Genomic DNA, 19139 nt, shown 5'->3' with positions numbered 1-19139 from the left:
TTTTTTTTTTTTTTTTTTTTTTTTTGAGACGGAGTCTTGCTCTGTAGCTCAGGCTGGAGTGCAATGGCGCTCTCTCAGCTCACTGCAATTTCTGCCTCCCAGGTTCAAGCGATTCTCCTAAGTCTACGGAGTAGCTGGGATTACAGGTGCGCACCACCACGCCCGGCTGATTTTTTGTATTTTAGTAGAGATGAGGTTTCACCGTGTTGCCCAGGCTGGTCTCAAACTCAAACTCCTGAGCTCAGGCAGTCCACCTGTCCCCACCTTCCAAAGTGCTAGGATTACAAGCATAAGCCACTGCGCCCCGCCTTATTTTTTTTTCTTTTTTTTTTTTTTGAGGTGCAGTCTTGATCTGTCACCCAGGCTGGAGTGCAGTGGCACAATCTTGGCTTACTGCAACCTTTGCCTCCTGGGTTGAAGCGATTCTTCTGCCTCAACCTCCTGAGTAGCTGGGACTACAGGCGCGTGCCACCACACCTGGCTAATTTTTGTATTTTTAATAAAGATGGGGTTTCACCATATTGGCCAGGCTGGTCTCAAACTCCTGGCCTCGTGATCCGCCCGTCTCGGCCTCCCAAAGTGCTGGGATTACAGGCGTGAGCCACTGCTCCGGCCTTGTTTGTTTTTTAAGATGGGGTCTTGCTCTGTTGCTCAGGCTGGAGTACAGTGGCATGATCATAGCTCACTGCAAGCCTTGAAGTCCTGGGCTCAAGCGATCTTCCCATCTCAGCCTCCTGTACTCTGGCACTACAGGTGTGCACCACCATGCCCAGCTAATTTATTTTTGTAGAGATGTGGGGGGGGGGTCTCACTCTGTTGCCTATGCTGGTCTTCAACTCCTGGTCTCAAAAGATCCTCCTGCCTGGGCCTCCCAGAGTGTTGGATTATAAGCATGAGCTACTGCACCCAGCCTTTTTAAATATTCTAAAATCTAATTTTTTTTTTTTTTGAGATTGTGTCTTGCTTTGTCACCCAGGCTGGAGTACAGTGTCAATCTCAGCTCACTGCAACCTCTGCCTCCTGGGTTCAAGCGATTCTTCCACCTCAGTCTCACGAGTAGCTGGGCCTACAGGCACATGCCACCACGCCCAGCTAGTTTTTGTATTTTTTCGTAGAGATGGGGCTTTGCCATGTTGGCCAGGCTGGTCTCAAACTTCTGACCTCAAGCGACCGACCTGTCTCGGCCTCCCAGAGTGCTTGGGATGGTAGGCATGAGTCACTGTACCTGGCCTAAAATCAAAATTTCTTTCTGTAACAACCCATCTCAGAAATGCCAGGATATTATAATTAGTAAGTACCTCAGAAATGATTTAGTCCAAGCATTTTCTAGCTTTTTGGTCATAGGACCTCAAAATGTTTTTGGTTATATGGGTTTATATCTATAGATACTAGTTTAGAAATTAAAGCTGAGAATTTAAAAAATACATTGGAGTTTTTGGGATTGCATTTTAATGAATTAAATAAGTCAATAAATAGTAACATAAATAACATCTTCTGCAAAATGACTTTTTCAAAACAAAATAATGAGTGGCATTGTTTTACAGTTTTGCACATCACTTCATGTCTGTTAATAGGAGGTAGTGGGTTTCGTGTGTCCTTTGAATTCAGTGTGTTGCAGAGTTTATTCAAAGATCTGTAGCTGGGCGTGGTGGAGTGTGTCTGTAGTCCTACACACTCAGGAAGCTAATGCTGGATCGCTTGAGCCTAGGATTTCAAGAGCAACCTGGGCAACATAATGAGACCCCATCTCAAAAAAAAAAATTCTTTGAAATATAGGAAGAAAATTTGGCCTTTTCACAGGTTTGAAGTTAGAAAAGAGGGAAGTGTTTTTGTAGCCTTTTCAGCTAGTTGTGGATGTTCATTTGTCTTTGGTACTACAGCAAAATTTGGATAAGTGATAATTTCTTAAAAATTAGTTCCGGTGATGGAATCTGAAACTGTATCAATGCACTTTGGAATACTCTTACATTAAGATCCATTGGTCTGTGTTGTTCTTTGGATCTTTAAAGTGACAGGCTCATTTCATTCATGTCTGAGGCAATCCCTGCCAAATACTCAAATCTGAGTAACTAGTTTCTCAGTCTTTCAAGTCAAAATATGTTCCAGCTGCTTTGGTAGCAGAAGTGATTCTTGCAGACTTTCTACTTACTGACACAGAATACGAAAAATTATTGGCCGGATGCAGTGGCTCACTCCTGTAATCCCAGCACTTTGGGAGGCTGAGGGGAGCAGATCACGAGGTCAGGAGTTTGAGATCAGCCTGACCAACATGGTGAAACTCTGTCTCTACTAAAATTACAAAAATTAGCTGGGCATGGTGGCACGTGCCTGTAATTTCAACTACTCAGGAGCCTGAGGCAGGAGAATCGTCTGAACCCAGGAGGCAGAGGTTGCAGTGAGCCGAGATCGCACCACTGCACTCAAGCCCGGGCGACAGGGGGAGGCTGGGTCTAAAAAAAAAAAAAAAAAAGAAAAAGAAAAATTATTTTACTCAAGGACCTACAGTTTATAAAATTAAAAATTTTTACTGCTTCGTGAAGGACAGTCTTATGTGACACTGGCTTTTTTTTTTTTTTTGAGATATAGAGTCTCACTCTGTCACCCGGGCTGAAGTACAGTGGCACAATCTCAGTTCAGTGCAACCTCCCCCTCTCAGGTTCAAGCAATTCTACTGCCTCAGCTTCCCGAGTAGCTGGGATTGCAGGCACCCGCCACCACACCCAGCTAATTTTTATAATTTTAGCAGAGATGGGGTTTCACCATGTTGGTCAGGCTGGTCTTGAACTTTTGACTTCAAGTGATCCACCCGCCTGGGCCTCCCAAAGTGCCGGGATTACAGGTGTGAGCCGCCCAGCCCAGCCGACGTTGGCTTTTTAAAATCCTTTTTTGGTTTTTTATTGTGAGGATGTTGCAGTGAGCAATATGGTGATTACTAGTGCTGTTTGACATTACTGCCTTGGTTTATGCTAAGGTGCGGCGGTTTCTCTCCAGTGCAATAGGGAACAAAGTCGAAAGGACATCACATTTTAATGTGGTGCAAATAATTTTGACCTTGCAGACCCCCTTGGAGGAAGGCTCTGGAGGCCTCTCTGTCTACCCGAGTTCCGTGGACCACAGTTGGAGGGCTATGATCTGGTCCATCTCCCACCCTGTTGAAGAACCCCTTCTGTATCTTTGAGAAATTACCTTCCCGTTTTCCTCAGGGATGTCTGTTGTGGAGGAAATTCACTACACCGTGAAGCAACCCATTACATTTTTGAAAGTTCTGTAAACTAACTCAGATCTTTTTTCTACCACTGGCCCTTCATAAAGTTGAGGATAACTTTTCACAGATCCCCTGTGTCTCTCTTTTTCAGCATAAACTTATATTTCCATTTCCTTCAGTGGTTCCTCTCATGGCCTGGTTTTGTATATCCTGCTCCTCTTTCTTTAAAATGAAAATGAATGGACATTATTTAATTCATTACAAAAGATACTGACAAAATAACCATGGGTGATTTTCACTGTTAGACCCTGTATAAATATGTGTAAGACTTGGTTCTTATCCTAAAGGAATTTAAAAAAGCTGTATTCTTTTCAACACAGCTGAAGAATATAAACATCCTGCAGAATCATACATGGCATTTTGCAGTTAGAAAGAACCTAGCTCTCGGCTGGGTGTGGTGGTTCATGCCTGTAATCTCAGCACTTTGGGAGGTGGAGGCGGACAAATCACTTGAGGTCGGGATTTCAAGACCAGCATGGCCAACATGGCAAAACCCCATCTCTACTAAAAATACAAAAAAATATCTGGGCATGGTGGCACGTGCCTGTAATCCTAGCTGAGGGAGGCTGAGGCAGGAGAATCCTTTGCACCCAGGAGGTGGAGGTTGCAGTGAGCCAAGATCGCGCCACTGCCCTCCAGCCTGGGCAACGGAGTGAGACTCCATCTCAAAAAAATAAATAAATTAAGAAAAATAGAACTTAACTCGTTTTGTGGTTCTACAGACTGGCCACTGAGGTACTCTGAGAGCTGCTCAGCTGTTTCATCGTGAATGGGTTGTAGGTGGGATGCGATCTCCCTTCCCTAAGCTCCTGGGGTTGCTAGGTGGGGCTTGGGATAGCCTCCTCCTCATTTTAGACTGGTGGATATTCCCAGGCAAATCAGCTCTGACCTTGAACATCTTCTTCAGTTTACCCCAGTGTGTTGTACAAAGATCGTCTTCTATGTGTGCCTATGAAGAAGCTGAGAAGTATTGGGATAAATGGCCTCTGTGGGGCAACAAATTCTTCTGGTTTTTTTTTGTTTGTTTTTTTTTTTTTTGAGACAGAGTCTCGCTCTATCACCCGGGCTGGAGTGCAATGGCACGATCTCGGCTCACTGCAAGTTCCGCCTCCCGGGTTCACACCATTCTCCTGTAGTGCAACAAATTCTTTTTTTTTTTTTTTGAGACAGAGTCTTGCTCTGTCACCCAGGCTGGAGTGCAGTGGCCAGATCTCAGCTCACTGCAAGCTCCGCCTCCCGGGTTTACGCCGTTCCCCTGCCTCAGCCTCCCGAGTAGCTGGGACTACAGGCGCCCGCCACCTTGCCCGGCTAGGTTTTTGTATTTTTAGTAGAGACGGGGTTTCACCGTGTTAGCCAGGATGGTCTCGATCTTCTGACCTTGTGATCCGCCCGTCTTGGCCTCCCAAAGTGCTGGGATTACAGGCTTGAGCCACCGCGCCCGGCCAACAAATTCTTAAGCATAGAGTTGGGATTATAAGTGTTCTGAGTACCAGACTAGAAAGATAATAAAGTTTGCAAGACATTGTGATTTGATTGAAGTAGGTTAATGAAGGACACTTTTTTTCATTTTAAAAATCAAGATGTGATTTTTAATTACCTTTTTAGTATACAGTTCTACAGTTTTTGATAAACACATACAGTGTTGTAACTATTCCAAGATATAGAACATCACCCCCTAGATTCTCTTTACTCCTTGTTAGTCAGCCCTTCTTGCTTCCCTCAGCCCTAGGCAACCACTGATCAGTAGGAAATTATTTTTGAAGAGTATTGTAAAATGTTTCCTTAGATGGAGTTAGACTTAATTTCTCCCATCCAAGTAGTAACCAGGCCTGACCCCCCTTAACTTGCTGTATCAGATGAGATCGCATGCTTTCAGGGTGGTATGGCCCTAGATGGTAGGCATAATTTCTAATTGATTGGATATTGAATTCTGCCAGACAAAAATATTATAATCAGAATGTATTTCTTCTAAATGTCTGCTTTTAAACTTACTGCCCCACTTTCTTACTTAATTGACTTAGTCACTAGTGTTTGGGCATTCTAATGATACACGTTTGAGGTGATAGGTTAATTGCCCTGATTTGATCATTACATGTTGAATATATGTTGAAATATCACACTGTACTCCCTTAATATGTACAATTATTATGTGTCAATTAAAAATAATAATAGCAGAAAGAAAAAAATACTAGTTATTTCTTTTCTTTTCTTTTCTTTTTTGAGACGGAATTTTGCTCTTGTTGTCCAGGCTGGAGTGCAATGGTGCGATCTCTGCTCACCGCAACCTCCGCCTCCCGGGTTTAAGCAATTCTTGTGCCTCGGCCTCCCAAGTAGCTGGGATTACAGGCATGTGCTGCCACGCCCAACTAATTTTGTATTTTTAGTAGAGATGGGCTTTCTGCATGTTGGTCAGGCTGGTCTCGAATTCCTGACCTCAGGTGATCTGCCTGCCTCGGCCTCCCAAAGTGTTGGGATTACAGGTGTGAGCCACCGCACCCGGCTATACCAGTTATTTCTAAATGCATTTGAAGTAAAAGTTGGTCTTGAGCATTACCAGTGTTTTGGAAGTGTTTGTGAAGGGGCTTTGGGAAACAGAAAGCCCTAGCAGATTCCACAGGGACTGACCCGTTCCTGCTGTCTTACTATAGATCTGGAGCAGCAACCATTTGTTCCCCAGTACAGAGAAAGCGACTCTTTTCCTCGGAACACTGGATACCATTTTCCTCTTCTCCTATGCTGTGGTAAGTTTTAGAACTCTAGGGTTTAAAGGTAAAGAAAAATGTAAAGGAAACAACGCTGAGCCTTACGAAATGTGTAAGGGATTTTGAATTTGCTGACCGAGGCAGAGTTCAGTATTTCTGAAGTTTATAGTTTTTATTCTTCCCATTCATTTATTAATTCATTCAACAGATATTTATTGCTCATGTAGCACATGTCAATGGGAATTTATCCTGAACAACACAAAAATGCCCTGCCTTTATGGAGCCTGTGTTCTTCGGCGGGGAGCTTGGGGACACAGTCACCAAATGCTATAAATAAATTGTAGAGTACATTTGAAGGTGATAAGTGCAATGGAGGAAAATAAAGCAGAGAAGGGGGACTAAAGGGGCCCGGGTGAGGTTGTAATTTTAAGTAGCATAGCTGGGAGACCTCAGGAGGCAGCAGGCATTTGAGTGAAGACCCAAGCAGGTGACTGAGGTTGGTGTGCTTGGATCAGAGCTGTAAGAAGTGAGGCCAGAGATGTGGTGGGGCTCAGATCTGTAGGGTTTTGGTGCCTTTGTGGGGGCTTTGGCTTTAACCTTGAGTGCGATGGGAGCTGCTGGAAGGTGCAGAGCAGTGGCAGGACCTGACTTAGGTTTGGACAGGTGCACTTGCTCTGGGAGCCAAGTTCTTTGGAGGTGAAGGATGATGGTGGCTTGGGTCGAGCATAGCATTAACACAGGTTGCGGGAAAGTAGATTTTAGTAGCGTGTTGGAGGTAAAGCCAATATTTTTTCCCTCTTGAATGTGGAATGTAAGAGAAATGTGTGAAGAACACCTCCAGGGGGGAAGTGTCATGGCGGAGGGGAGACTGGGGAGATAGAAAGATTTGAGGACTCGCTTTTGGATGCATTACATTTGACCACTACTGCCCAGATGATGAAGGGCAGGCGCTTGGTCATTGAGTCGGAGTTCAAGGTGTAGGTTCAGGTTGAAGATACACATCCTTGGCCTTTATTATTTTTATTATTTTTTATTTTTGAGACAGAGTTTTGCTCTTCTCACACAGGCTGGAGTGCAATGGCACGATCTCGGCTCACTGCAACCTCCGCCTCCCGGGTTCAAGCAATTCTCCTGCCTCAGCCTTCCGAGTAGCTGGGATTACAGGCATGCACCACCATGCCCGGCTAATTTTGTATTTTTTAAGTAGAGATGTTGGTCAGGCTTATCTCTAACTTCTGACCTCAGGCGATCTGCCTGCCTTGGCCTCCCAAAGTGCTGGGATTACAGGCATGAGCCACCGCGCCTTCCCTTTTAGATGATTTATAGATCAAAACTGTGAAGCTGCATGAATTGATCAAAGGAACAGGCGAGGGCAGGGAAGAGGTGTGAAGCCTGAGCCCTAGGGCATCCAGTCCTCAGAGGTGGGTGAGAAATGGGCCAGCTGGCGGGGGTGGAGTGGTAAGGAAGGTGGGGCTGGGTGTGGTGGCTCACGCCTGTAATCCTAGCACTTTGGGAGGCCGAGGCGGGTGGGTAACTTGGAGTCAGGAGTTTGAGACCATCCTGGCCAACATGAAGAAACCCCGTTTCCAATAAAAATACAAAAATTAGCCAGATGTGGGTGCCTGTAGTCCCAGCTACTTGGGAGGCTGAGGCAGGAGAATTACTTGAACCCAGGAGGAGGAGGTTGCAGTGAGCCGAGATTGTGCCACTGCACTCCAGCCTGGATGGCAAAATGAGATTCCGTCTCAAAAAAAGAAAAAAAAGGAAGGCGGGATCCTGGAGAGGTAGCATCCTGGGAGACATTCCACGGTGGTGAGGAGTATAAGGATAAGGATAGGCAGTTGGCATCTCTGGCCTGCTGTAGGAACGTCTGTGGTGGCTCCCACGTTAGAGTTCTGGAGCCTACGTTGGCAGCAGCTGGAACGTGGACTGTGAGAGTAGCCTTTCTTTTCTCCCCAGCATATAAGATGCTGTCTTTAAGTGTGCCTTATTAAAAACGCCTTTTAATTCTCAATGTTCAGGCAATGTGAAATACCGGGTAAAAGTCCTGAAGTAGTTTCCAAATGTTTATTTAGTTAATTATTGTTATGTATTTATTTATTTATGTTATTTTATTTATTATTTCTTTTTTGAGATGCAGTCTTGCTCTGTCGCCCAGGCTGGAATGCAGTGGCGCGATCTCAGCTCACTGTAGCCTCTGCCTCCCGGGTTCCAGCCCCAATTCTCCTGCCTCAGCCTTCTGGGTAACTGGGATTACAGGTGCACGCCACCATGCCCAGCTAATTTTTGTATTTTCAGTAGAGACGGGGTTTCACCATGTTGGCCAGGCTGGTCTCAAACTCCTGTCCTCAGTTGATCCACCCACCTCTGCCTTCCAAAGTGCTGGGATTACAGGTGTGAGCTACCACACCTGGCCTATGTGTGTGTGTGTATGTGTGTGTGTATATATATATATATATTTTTTTTTTTTTGAGACGAATCTCGCTCTGTTGCCCAGGCTGGAGTGCAGTGGCACAATCTTGGCTCACTGCAGCCTCCGCCCCCTGGGTTCAAGCAATTCTTCTGCCTCAGCCTCTCGAGTAGCTGGGACTGCAGACATGTACCACCATGCCCTCCTAATTTTTTTTGTATTTTTAGTAGAGACAGGTTTTTACCATGTTGATCAGGCTGGTCTCGAACTCCTGACCTCAAATTATCCGCCCGCCTCAACCTCCCAAAGTTCTGGGTGGGATTACAGGCATGAGCCACCGCGCCCAGCCTATTTGTTTAATTATTAACAGTATCTTTTCTTCAAAGAGGAAACAGAGAAACAGTTGGAATGGTTCTTTGGTCATTCATTTAGTCTGTATAAAATCCCCAGATAGGGGCACTGGGCTTTGGCTAGAGCTGGTGACAGGGTGCTTGCTTCTCTTTGAGCCACTCATTTCTTTCAGGGACCATTTTAAGAGGCAGTGTAGTCTACTGGAAAGGCCAGCTCTACCATGATTAACTAGCTATGTTAAACTTGGTTGCAAAGTAGAACTTAACCTTTTTTGGTATTTAGTTTCCTCATCTATAGAGTCATCTAGAGGAATAAATAGATTTAGGACATAAAAGATCAGTGCCATGAAAAATCAACGGTCATGGTTTTTTATCTTGAGCTGTACTTCCTTCTGTAACTTAGGGTCACTTTGCTTTCTGCAGCAAAACAGAATGTATTGATTCTGGCGGGGCACAGTGGCTCACGCCTGTAATGCCACCCAGCATTTTGGGAGGCTGAGGTGGGTGGATCACCTGAGGTCAGGAGTTCGAGACCAGTCTGGCCAACATGGTGAAACCCCATCTCTACTAAAAATACAAAAATTAGCCAGGCATGGTGGTGCACACTTGTAGTCCCAGCTACTCGGGAGGCTGAGGCAGGAGAATCGCTTGAACCTAGGAGGCAGAGGCTGCAGTGAGCCAAGATCGCACCATTGCATTTCAGCCTGGACGACAGAGTGAGACTATCTCAAAAAAAAAGCATGTATTGTTATGTCATCTGAAGCAGAATTGAGATTTTCTTCATCCCTTTTGTTCTTTGTAGCATAAGTCCATGTGAGGGGCAGCTAGACAACAGTGAATCTACTTTAAGGCTGACGTTCTCTTAGGATGAGGAACCTTGATGATAATGAGGGAGAAACATTCATATTTAAATTTATCTTCTCATTTTTTCTTTTTTGAGATGGAGTCTCACTCTATTGCCCAGGCTGGAGTGCAGTGGTGCGATCTTGGCTCACTGCAAGCTCCGGCTCCTGGGTTCAAGTGATTCTCCTGCCTCAGCCTCCTGAGTAGCTGGGATTACAGGCACATGTCACCGTGCATGGCTAATTTTTGTATTTTAAATAGAGACAGGGTTTCACCATGTCGGTCAGGCTGGTCTTGAACTCTTCACCTCAGGTGATCCACCCACCTCGGCCTCCCAAAGTGCTGGGTTTACAGGTGTGAGCTACTGCACTTGGTCATGTTTTTTTTTTAAGAGATGGGTTCTTGCTATGTTGGCCAGTTTGGTCCTGAACTATTGGCCTCAAGCAATTCTCCCCTCTCCCAAAGTGCTAGGATTACAGGCGTGAGACGCCACGCCCAGCCAAGTTTTTCTAATGATGTAGAGATACTCAATTTATCAGAAACACCTGGTCCTAACTGAATTTAGGTTTTAAGTCAAGACATTTTAAATATTTATGGAGGAAACCTAAAGTCTGCTGCCCTTAAGGTCTTCAGTCTCACTTCCTGCCATGATCTCAGCATTTTAATTCCTGCCACTCAGTGGGAGGAGAGTAGAAGGCAGAACCTGTCTCCAACTAATTATTGTCTCTGCCTTCCTACTCTCCCTGCCTTGGGATGTCGTGAAACCCAAGGGTCAGATTCAACAGGCAGCTAGTGTGCCCTGGAACCTTCTATTCCACGTTTTACAAGTTTGGAAGTGAAACTGCAGGGTGTGTGGTAACACATGTTAACCCAGAGTGCAGATGGCTAAGAGGAATCCCTTTGGGGGAGCTTATCACTGATGGGTAGGAATTCATCTAGTCTAGAAAATGGAATATACTTGTGTGCTTGTTTCATTAGAGTCATTCTTATTTATTTTTTTGCAGTTAGGGAATCAAGTAAAACCAAAGTTTGCCCTGAATTTTGGTGTGTTTGTGGTAGAGTATGCAGAAGCCCATTGCCATTTCCTTTTTTTTTTTTTAAATATTTTTTTCCTTCTATTTTCATAACTTTTTTGTTTTCACTTTATTACTGACCCTGTTATCCAGCCCACTGCCATTTCATGAAACGTTTGTGAAACTCCTGTAGACAGCTAGCCTAGGCATGTGAATAAGAGTTAATTTTAAATAATGTCTGCGTGCGTCTCATTTGCTTTGCAGCGCATGTTACTTTTTCATACCGTGTTATTATTGAGAGCTGTAAAAGAAAATGCTTTATTTTCAGGGCCTTTTCATCAGTGGCATCGTTGGGGATCGGTTGAATTTGCGGTGGGTTCTGTCTTTCGGCATGTGCTCTTCTGCGTTCGTGGTAAGTTGAAAAGGTCTTATTATTTTGGTCAGGTATTTTAGAATCCAAGTAATCCCCCTACTTCTCTTTAGAATAGAATAGTAAGATTAATCCTCGGTGTTCGAATCCCTCATTTGCCTTTTCACTTAGATGAGTCTTTTTTTTTTTTTTCTGAGACAGAGTCTTGCTCTGTTACTCCAGGCTGGAGTGCAGTGGTGCGATCTCAACTCACTGCAACCACTGCCTCCTGGGTTCAAGTGATTCTCCTGAGTTGCTGGGACTATAGGTGCAAGTCACCACGCCCGGGTGATTTTTGTATTTTTAGTAGAGACGGGGTTTCACTATGTTGGCTAAGCTCATCTCTGACCTCAAGTGATCCTCCTGCCTCGGCCTCCCAAGGTGCTGGGATTACAGGCGTGAGCCACCGTGCCTGGCCAGATGAGTCTTTTTAAAGTAAGATTCTAATCAGGTCCCTTTGTTGTCCCTCAGGCACCAGCAGAGTTAATCAGTAGTCTGAATAAATGGCCTGGCATTCACTAGACCCTGGCCCCAGCCTGCCTCCCCATCATATTTGTCACTCTGCTTCATCCCTTTGCTCCAGCCAAGCTGGACTGCTTTCCAGGCCACTAACATCCTGCTCCTTTCTTTTTTTTTATTTTCATTTTTGAGATGAAGTTTCGCTCTTGCTGCCCAGGCTGGAATGGAATGGTGCGATCTTGCCTCACCACAGCCTCTACCTCCCGGGTTCAAGCAATTCTCATGCCTCAGCCTCCCGAGTAGCTGGGATGACAAGCATGCGCCACCACGCCTGACTGATTTATTTATTTTTAGCAGAGACAGGGTTTCTCTATGTTGATCAGGCTGGTCTCGAACTCCCGACCTCAGGTGATCCGCCCACCTAGGCCTCCCAAAGTGCTTGAATTACAGGTGTGAGCCACCGTGCCCGGCCCCATCCTGCTCCTTTCTATCTCGGTGCTTTTGTTCCTGCTGTTCTGCTTGCCTTGGATGGTCCCCTGTTCAGCTCTCCGTAGTCCAACTCACAGTCTCCTTCAAGCATTGGCCAAATGACACCTCTTTGAGAATGCCAGTCTCTCTTCTGAGCTCCCGTGCCTGTTTCTTTGCAGGCACTTGAAACAGTCTGCTGCTTAGCTTGGTTATTTCTGTTTCAGTCTTGCTTTCCCTTAGGGTGGGCGTGAAGTGGTTGAAATCACAGATTCCCTACACCAGGACGGCCTGGGTTTCTGTCTGTCTGCTGTGGTTTCCTAGCTTATGATTTCTATGAGCTTCAGAAGGAGATATGCATATTACCTCTCCCCAGGTGGCAGTGAGGACTGTGAGTTTCTGTATGTGAGGCGTTTGAAACAAGTGCTGTGTAGGGGAGGATCCATATCTGACTAATCTTTTCTTTTTTATTTTGTTTTTTTGAAATGGAGTCTTGCTGTGTTACCCAGGCTGGAGTGCAGTGGCGTGATCTTGGCTCACTGCAACCTCCACTTCCCGGATTCAAGCCATTCTTCTGACTCAGCCTCCTGAGTAGCTGGGACTACAGGTGTGCATCACCATGCCTGGCTAATTTTTGTATTTTTAGTAGAGTCAGGGTTTCACCGTGTTGGCCAGGCTGGTCTCAAACTCCTGACCTCAGGTGATCTGCCTGTCCCAGCCTCCCAAAGTGCTGGGATTACAGGCGTGAGCCACTGTGCCCGGCCTCTATATCTGACTAATCGTCATTGTTTGCTAGCTTCTAGTCAGGAATTTTTGTTGATTAAATGAAACCATGGAGTTTAGTTAGACCCTAATTTATTATGATTATTATTTTTTTTAGAGATAAGGTCTTAGTTTGCTGCCCAGGCTGGAGTGCAGCGGTGTGATCCCGGAGCCTTGAACTCCCAAGCTCGAGCAGTCCTCCCACTTTAGCCTCCCGAGTAGCTGGGACTGTAGGTGTGTACTGTCATGCTCAGCACTTTTTAAATTTTTTAGTCATGGGCTCTCACTATATTGCCCAGGTTGATCCTTGAACTCCTGGCCTTAAGTGATCCTCCCTCCTTTGCCTCCCCAAACACTGGAATTAGAGGCACAAGTCCCTACGTTTGGCCTACTGTTGTTTTTCAGTGTTTGTCATTTGAGTGTAAGTAAAACCTTTTTTTCCCCTTGAAATTTTAGAGATGGAAGCACTTTATTTTTTATGAGTTGCTCACCCACACATATAAACATATTATTTTAAAACCCGTGTACAGACTTTTTTGCTTTTTATATATTTTTTAAAAACTGCAGTTTGTACATAAACTTGCCCTTTTTAAGCATATTGTTCAGACTTTCAACAAATGAGTAGTTTTGTGACTGCCCCTCCTTTCTCCAGCCCCTGGCAACCCCTGATCATTTTTCTGTGTACTGTTTTGCTTATTCCAGAATGTCTTATAACTGGAACCAGACAGTATCATACATGCTAGTTTTGAATCATGCAGAGTATTCTCAGAATAGAGTTTGACTGTAGATAAAATGTCCACTTGAGCAAAATGCCTGGAAAAAAGCAGCCCGTTGATGAAAGCTGCTAAATGATTCAGCAGATCACAAGTTCGATAGGTTTCGCTTTCGTTGATTAACTCAGGAGCTGCAGCCATAACAGTGGCTGGCACTCACCCCGTGCCTCTGCCTAGAGCGGCGCCTGGCACTGTTCCGGGGAAGGTGGCCTCCCTGGGCTCATTCCATCCTCACAGCAACCCTCTGGAGGTTGCTGCTCCCTCCACATGCACAGTCTGAGGGTGAGGAGATGGAAATAGATGTCAAACGAGGAATTCACTTTTTAGTCTTGGAAGATGTCAGTTGGAGTGCTGATAGCTTAATGACTTTATGTCTTTGACATCACCTCCGCTCTGGTGGGCAGTGATTGGGCGGCTGCCTCCTCATTGTGGCTGAGCAGGACCTCTGTGATGCCAGCCACATGACGTACAGGCACTGGCTATGTGAGTGTATCCTTCACGTGGTCTCTACTCTGAAGCAAGTGGGTGGAGTGGCATCCCCTGAAAGTTTCAGTGTGGCTGTTACATATTCCTTTTGTTTCCTCCTCTTCAAGGTGTTTGTCTTTGGCACGCTCACAGAATGGCTGCGTTTCTACAACAAATGGCTGTACTGCTGCCTGTGGATTGTGAACGGCCTGCTGCAGTCCACTGGTTGGCCCTGTGTGGTTGCTATTATGGGCAACTGGTTTGGGAAAGCCGGGTATGCCACTTCTTTCCTCTCTGATTTCTCTGTTTAAGTGGTTTCCATGATGAATTTTTCAGATTTGTCAAAGTCAGTTGCTTTGATGCCTTAGGTATCAGCCACATCTTTCATTAGCAAGTCAGAGGAGTTCAGGGAGAGAGAGTTTCACGTCGGTGTGCGTTGGAAATGGTGTGGGCCTTAGAAGTGATCCGGCCCAGGAGACACATTCCTACTACTCTTTGGGCTGTGGGCAGATTCCGAGTGTGGGCCAAGTCAGGAGGTCTCAATTTTTTATTTTACTCATCGTTTCTTTAGAGAACATAAAAATCTCATTTGGGTTTTGCCTTCCCTGCCCATTTTTGAGTGATCTTATTTAACCTTTATTAAAGATAAGGAAATTGAGGTCAAAGGTTATTCATGTGACCTGCCCAAGGTCACGTAACAAGGGCTCTAATTAGATTCAGATGAAGAACACCAGACTTTGGGGCCTGATCAAATGGGGTACTTTTTTCCCCTAAACCTTCAAGTAGCTTTTTTTTCTTTTTTTTTTTTTTTTTTTGAGACAGCCTTGTTCTGTCACTAGGCTGGAGTGCAGTGGGGCAATCTCCGCTCACTGCAACCTCCGCCTCCCGGGTTCAAGTGATTCTTCTGCCTCAGTCTCCTGAGTAGCTGGGACTACAGGCGTGTAACACCACGTTCAGCAAATTTTTTTTTTTTTTTGAGATGGAGTTTTGCTCTTGTTGCCCAGTGCAATGGTGCGATCTCAGCTCACCACAACCTCCACCTCCCAGGTCAAGCAATTCTCCGGCCGTAGCCTCCTGAGTAGCTGGGATTACAGGCATGCACCCCCACGCCTGGCTAGTTTTACATTTTTAGTAGAGACAGGGTTTCTCCATGTTGCTCAGGCTGGTCTCAAACTCCTGATCTCAGGTGATTTCGCCCTCCTCAACCTCCCAAAGTGCTGGGATTATAGGTGTGAGTCACTACACCCAGCTATAATTTTATATATCAATGGAATCATACAGTATGTACTCTTTTTTTTTCCTGTAAAGAAAGGGTCTGTGTTGCCCAGGCTGGTCTCAAGCTCCTGGCCTCAGCTATTCTGCCTTGCCTCCCAAAGTGCTGGGAATACAGGCACGAGCCACCACGCCCAGCCTTTGTGTCTTCTTTTATTCAGCATAATTAGAAATTTATTCATGTTTATTCATTCACCTGTGGATGAACATTTGGGTTGTTTTCAGTTTTGGGCTATTACAAATAAAGCTCCTGGGAACATTTGTGTACAAATCCTTGTGTGGACATATGCTTTCATTTCTCTTGGGTAAATACCTAGGAGGAGAATGGCTGGATCATATGTTAGGTGTGTATTTCCCTTTTTTTTTTGTTTTTTTTCCCAAGATGGAGTTTTGCTCTTACTGCCCAGGCTGGAGTGCAGTGGTGTGATCTTTGCTCACTGCAGCCTCCGCCTCGTGGGTTCAAGTGATTCTCCTGCCTCAGCCTCCGGAGTAGCTGGGATTACAGGGGCCTGCCGCCACGCCCAGCTAATTTTTTATATTTTTAGTAGAGACGGGGTTTCTCCATGTTGGTTAGACTGGTCTCGAACTCCTGACCTCAGGTGATTCACCCGCCTCGGCCTCCCAAAGCGCCGGGATTACAGGCGTGAGCCACTGCGCCCGGGTGCGTTTACCATTTTAAGACACTGGCAGTCTCTTCCAAAATAGTTGTACCATTTTACATTCCCATCAGCACAGTGTAAGGGTTCTTATTACTCTGTGCCCTTCCCAGCACTTGGCATGCTTGGTGTTTTTTGATTTTAGCCATTCTAATAGGTGTGTAATGATATCTCATTGTGACTTTAATTTGCATTTTTCTCATGTCTAATGACTTGAGCATCTATTTAAAAATATTTTTGCTTTGTTTTGTTTTTGAAACAGGGTCTCGCCCTGTCACCCAGGCTGGAGTACAGTGGTGTTATCTCGGCTCACTGCAACCTCCGCCTCCTGGTTTCAAGTGATTCTCTTGCCTCTGCCTCCCAAGGAGCTGGGATTGTAGGTGGGCAGCCACCATGCACAGCTAATTTTTGTATTTTTAATAGAGATGGGGTTTCACCTTGTTGGTCAGGCTAGTCTCAAACTCCTGACCTCAAGTGACCTGCCCACCTCAGGCCTCCCAAAGGCTGGGATTACAGGCGTGAGCCATCTTGCCTGGCCAATTGAGTGTTTTTTCATGTGCTTATTTGCATATTTTTTTGTGTGAAGTATCTATTAAAATCTTTTGCCCACTTTTCAAAGACTTTGTATTTTGAGATGATTGTGGATTCATACTTTTTACCATTCTGTTGCATTGTCTGTTGTCATATTTTACTGAGTTTTGAGAGTGCCTTGCATTCTGGATACAGCTTTTTTTTGGAGGGTGGGGGGAGGCGGAGTCTTGCTCTATTGCCAAGGCTGGAGTGCAGTGGCGTGATCTCGGCTTACTGCAACCTCCGCCTTGCAGGTTCAAGCTGTTCTCTTGCCTCAGCCTTCCGAGTAGCTGGGATTACAGGCGCATGCCACCACGCCCAGCTGATTTTGTATTTTTAGTAGAGATGGGCTTTCTCCATGTTGGTCAGGCTGGTCTCGAGCTCCTGACCTCAGGTGATCTGCCCACCTTGGCCTCCCAAAGTACTGGTATTACAGGTGTGAGCCACTGTGCCCGGCCTATTTTAGTGTATTTTTAAAAACTTTTAAAATAGCGTGTTTAGTCTTGGTAGTATGCACCCTGGTTGTTTTGGCTGTTTTGTATTTTGAACTGCCCAGAGTATCTCTTCTGACCATGGTCCTTTGTCTCCACTGTTTTCCATCTTAGACGAGGAGTTGTTTTTGGTCTCTGGAGTGCCTGTGCTTCTGTGGGCAACATTTTGGGAGCGTGCCTAGCTTCTTCTGTTCTTCAGTATGGTTATGAGGTAGGTGTTGTTTTCTAGCTCTCGTGCTCTCTCTCTCTGTGTGTGTGTGTCTGTGTGCGCACATGTGTGTTGCTTTTTATATATTAAATAATACTGTGGCCATTTAAAACGATGTAGAATGGTGTCTGGATAGGGCAAGGCTTGTATTAAAAGTAGTCAAACTTCTGGCCGGGCAGGGTGGCTCACCCCTGTAACCCCAGCACTTTGGGAGGCTAAGGTGGGCGGATCACCTGAGGTCAGGAGTTTGAGACTAGCTTGGCCAACATGGTGAAACCCCGTCTCTACTCAAAAAATACAAAAATTAGCTGGGTGTGGTGGTGCATACCTATAGTCCCAGCTACTCCGGATGCTGAGGCAGGAGAATCACTTGAACCCGGGAGGCGGAGGTTGCAGTGAGCCAAGGTCACACCACTTCACTCCAGCCTGGGTGACAGAGTGAGACTCCATTAAAAAATAAATTAATTTTAAAAAAAAAGTAGACAACCTTTTGATATATTCATTAAAAGTAGACAAATTTCTGATATATTCAAACACATAAAAATTATCCAGACACAGTTCTACATAGTTTTAAATGGCCACAGTATTATTTAATATAAAAAATTATTCATAACAAAAACACTGTGGAGAGCCTAAAGACACATAACCAGTTGAGAAGTATTTGCAACTGATGTTACAGATAAAGGACTAATCTAGGTCAGGCATGGTGGCTCACACCTGTAATCCCAGCACTTTAGGAGGCTGAAGTAGAAGGATCACTTGAGCCCAGGAGTTCAAGACCAGCCTGGGCAATATAATAAGATCTCCTGTCTACAAAAAAACTAAAAAATTAGCTGAATGTGGGGGTGTGTGCCTGTAGTTCCTGCTATTCAGGAGGCTGAGGTGGGAGGATTGATTGCTTGAGCCTGGGAACTGAAGGGTACAGTGAGCCAAGACACACCACTGCACTCCAATCTGGGTGATGGAGCAAGACCCTGTCTCAAATAAAAAACACCAAAAAACAAAGGCTAATCCCCCTCATATGTAAAGAGCATCCATGAATTTTAAGAAAAAGATCAACAACAGAAAGATACAGAATTTGAATGTATAGTTCATGGAAAGGATGTAGAAATGGCTTGTAACCATATGTAAAATATTCTACTCACTGCTTATTCATTTAATAAATATTTAACTCCCCGTATGTGCTCTTAGAACTGTAGAATATAGGACTGACCAAAAGAGACAAAAATCTCTGTTCTTACAGAACTTAGCAGGGAAATGCAAATTAAAGCTATGTTATTTAAAAAAAAGTGGGTGGGGGGGGAAGAAAAACTATACTCTATACTTATTAGACTGGTAAAAATCCAAAAGTTCGAAAAAGACATGTTGTACTTGTAAGAACCTGAAGACACAGGCATTGCAACGGAAAGACTAACAGAGTCACTAACTCCTGGAGGGATCAATAAGGCAGTATCTTATCAAAATTACAGCTATACACACTGAGCAGTTCCACCTCCAGGAATTACTCACACAGATGAATAGACTGAAAGACATGCAAATGGCACATCTACAAGGTTCTTTATTTTGGCATTGTTTATAATGCCAGAATGTTACAGAGCAGTGCACTGCAACAATCTCAAAAGTGTGCTAAGTGGGCTGGGTGCGGTGGCTCATGCCTGTAATCCCAGCACTTTGGGAGGCCAAGGCAGGTGGATCACAAGGTCAGGAGTTCAAGACCAGCCTGGCCAACATGGTGAAATCCCGTCTCTACTAAAAATACAAAAATTAGCTGAGCATGTTCACGGGCACCTGTAATCCCATCTATTCCAGAGGCTGAGGCAGAGAATTTCTTGAATCTGAGAGGCAGAGGTTGCAGTGAACCAAGATCGCACCACTGCACTCCAGCCTGGGTGACAAAGCGAGACTCTGTCTCAAAAAAAAAAAAAAAATAGTGTGCTAAGTGAAGACAGCAAGGGTGCAAAACTGTATTGAATGCCATTTTTGTAAGAAGGAAGAATGAAAGAGAATATGCTTGTATTAGCTTGTA

General features: G+C 45.0%; 1 protein-coding gene across 5 annotated transcripts in view; it reads left to right on the top strand.

Moving 5' to 3' along the window:
- Positions 1-19139, top strand: part of SLC37A3 (solute carrier family 37 member 3) — a 69776-nt gene that overhangs the window by 30971 nt on the left and 19666 nt on the right. For all 5 annotated transcript variants that reach the window (XR_003309799.2, XM_023184884.3, XM_023184883.3 and 2 more), the window contains 4 exons: positions 5914-6006; positions 10912-10995; positions 14045-14190; positions 17020-17116. Coding sequence is in view for 4 of the 5 variants with exons in the window: in XM_023184884.3 (XP_023040652.1) it covers positions 5914-6006; positions 10912-10995; positions 14045-14190; positions 17020-17116 (420 nt within the window). In the remaining variant the exon portion in view is untranslated. The remainder of the gene's footprint in view (positions 1-5913; positions 6007-10911; positions 10996-14044; positions 14191-17019; positions 17117-19139) is intronic.

Source organism: Piliocolobus tephrosceles, chromosome 8 (genome assembly GCF_002776525.5).
Source record: "Piliocolobus tephrosceles isolate RC106 chromosome 8, ASM277652v3, whole genome shotgun sequence".
Classification (NCBI taxonomy): Eukaryota; Metazoa; Chordata; class Mammalia; order Primates; family Cercopithecidae; genus Piliocolobus; species Piliocolobus tephrosceles.
The sequence above is the reverse complement of the archived record's forward strand: the minus strand, read 5'-3'. Positions and strand labels throughout refer to the sequence as shown.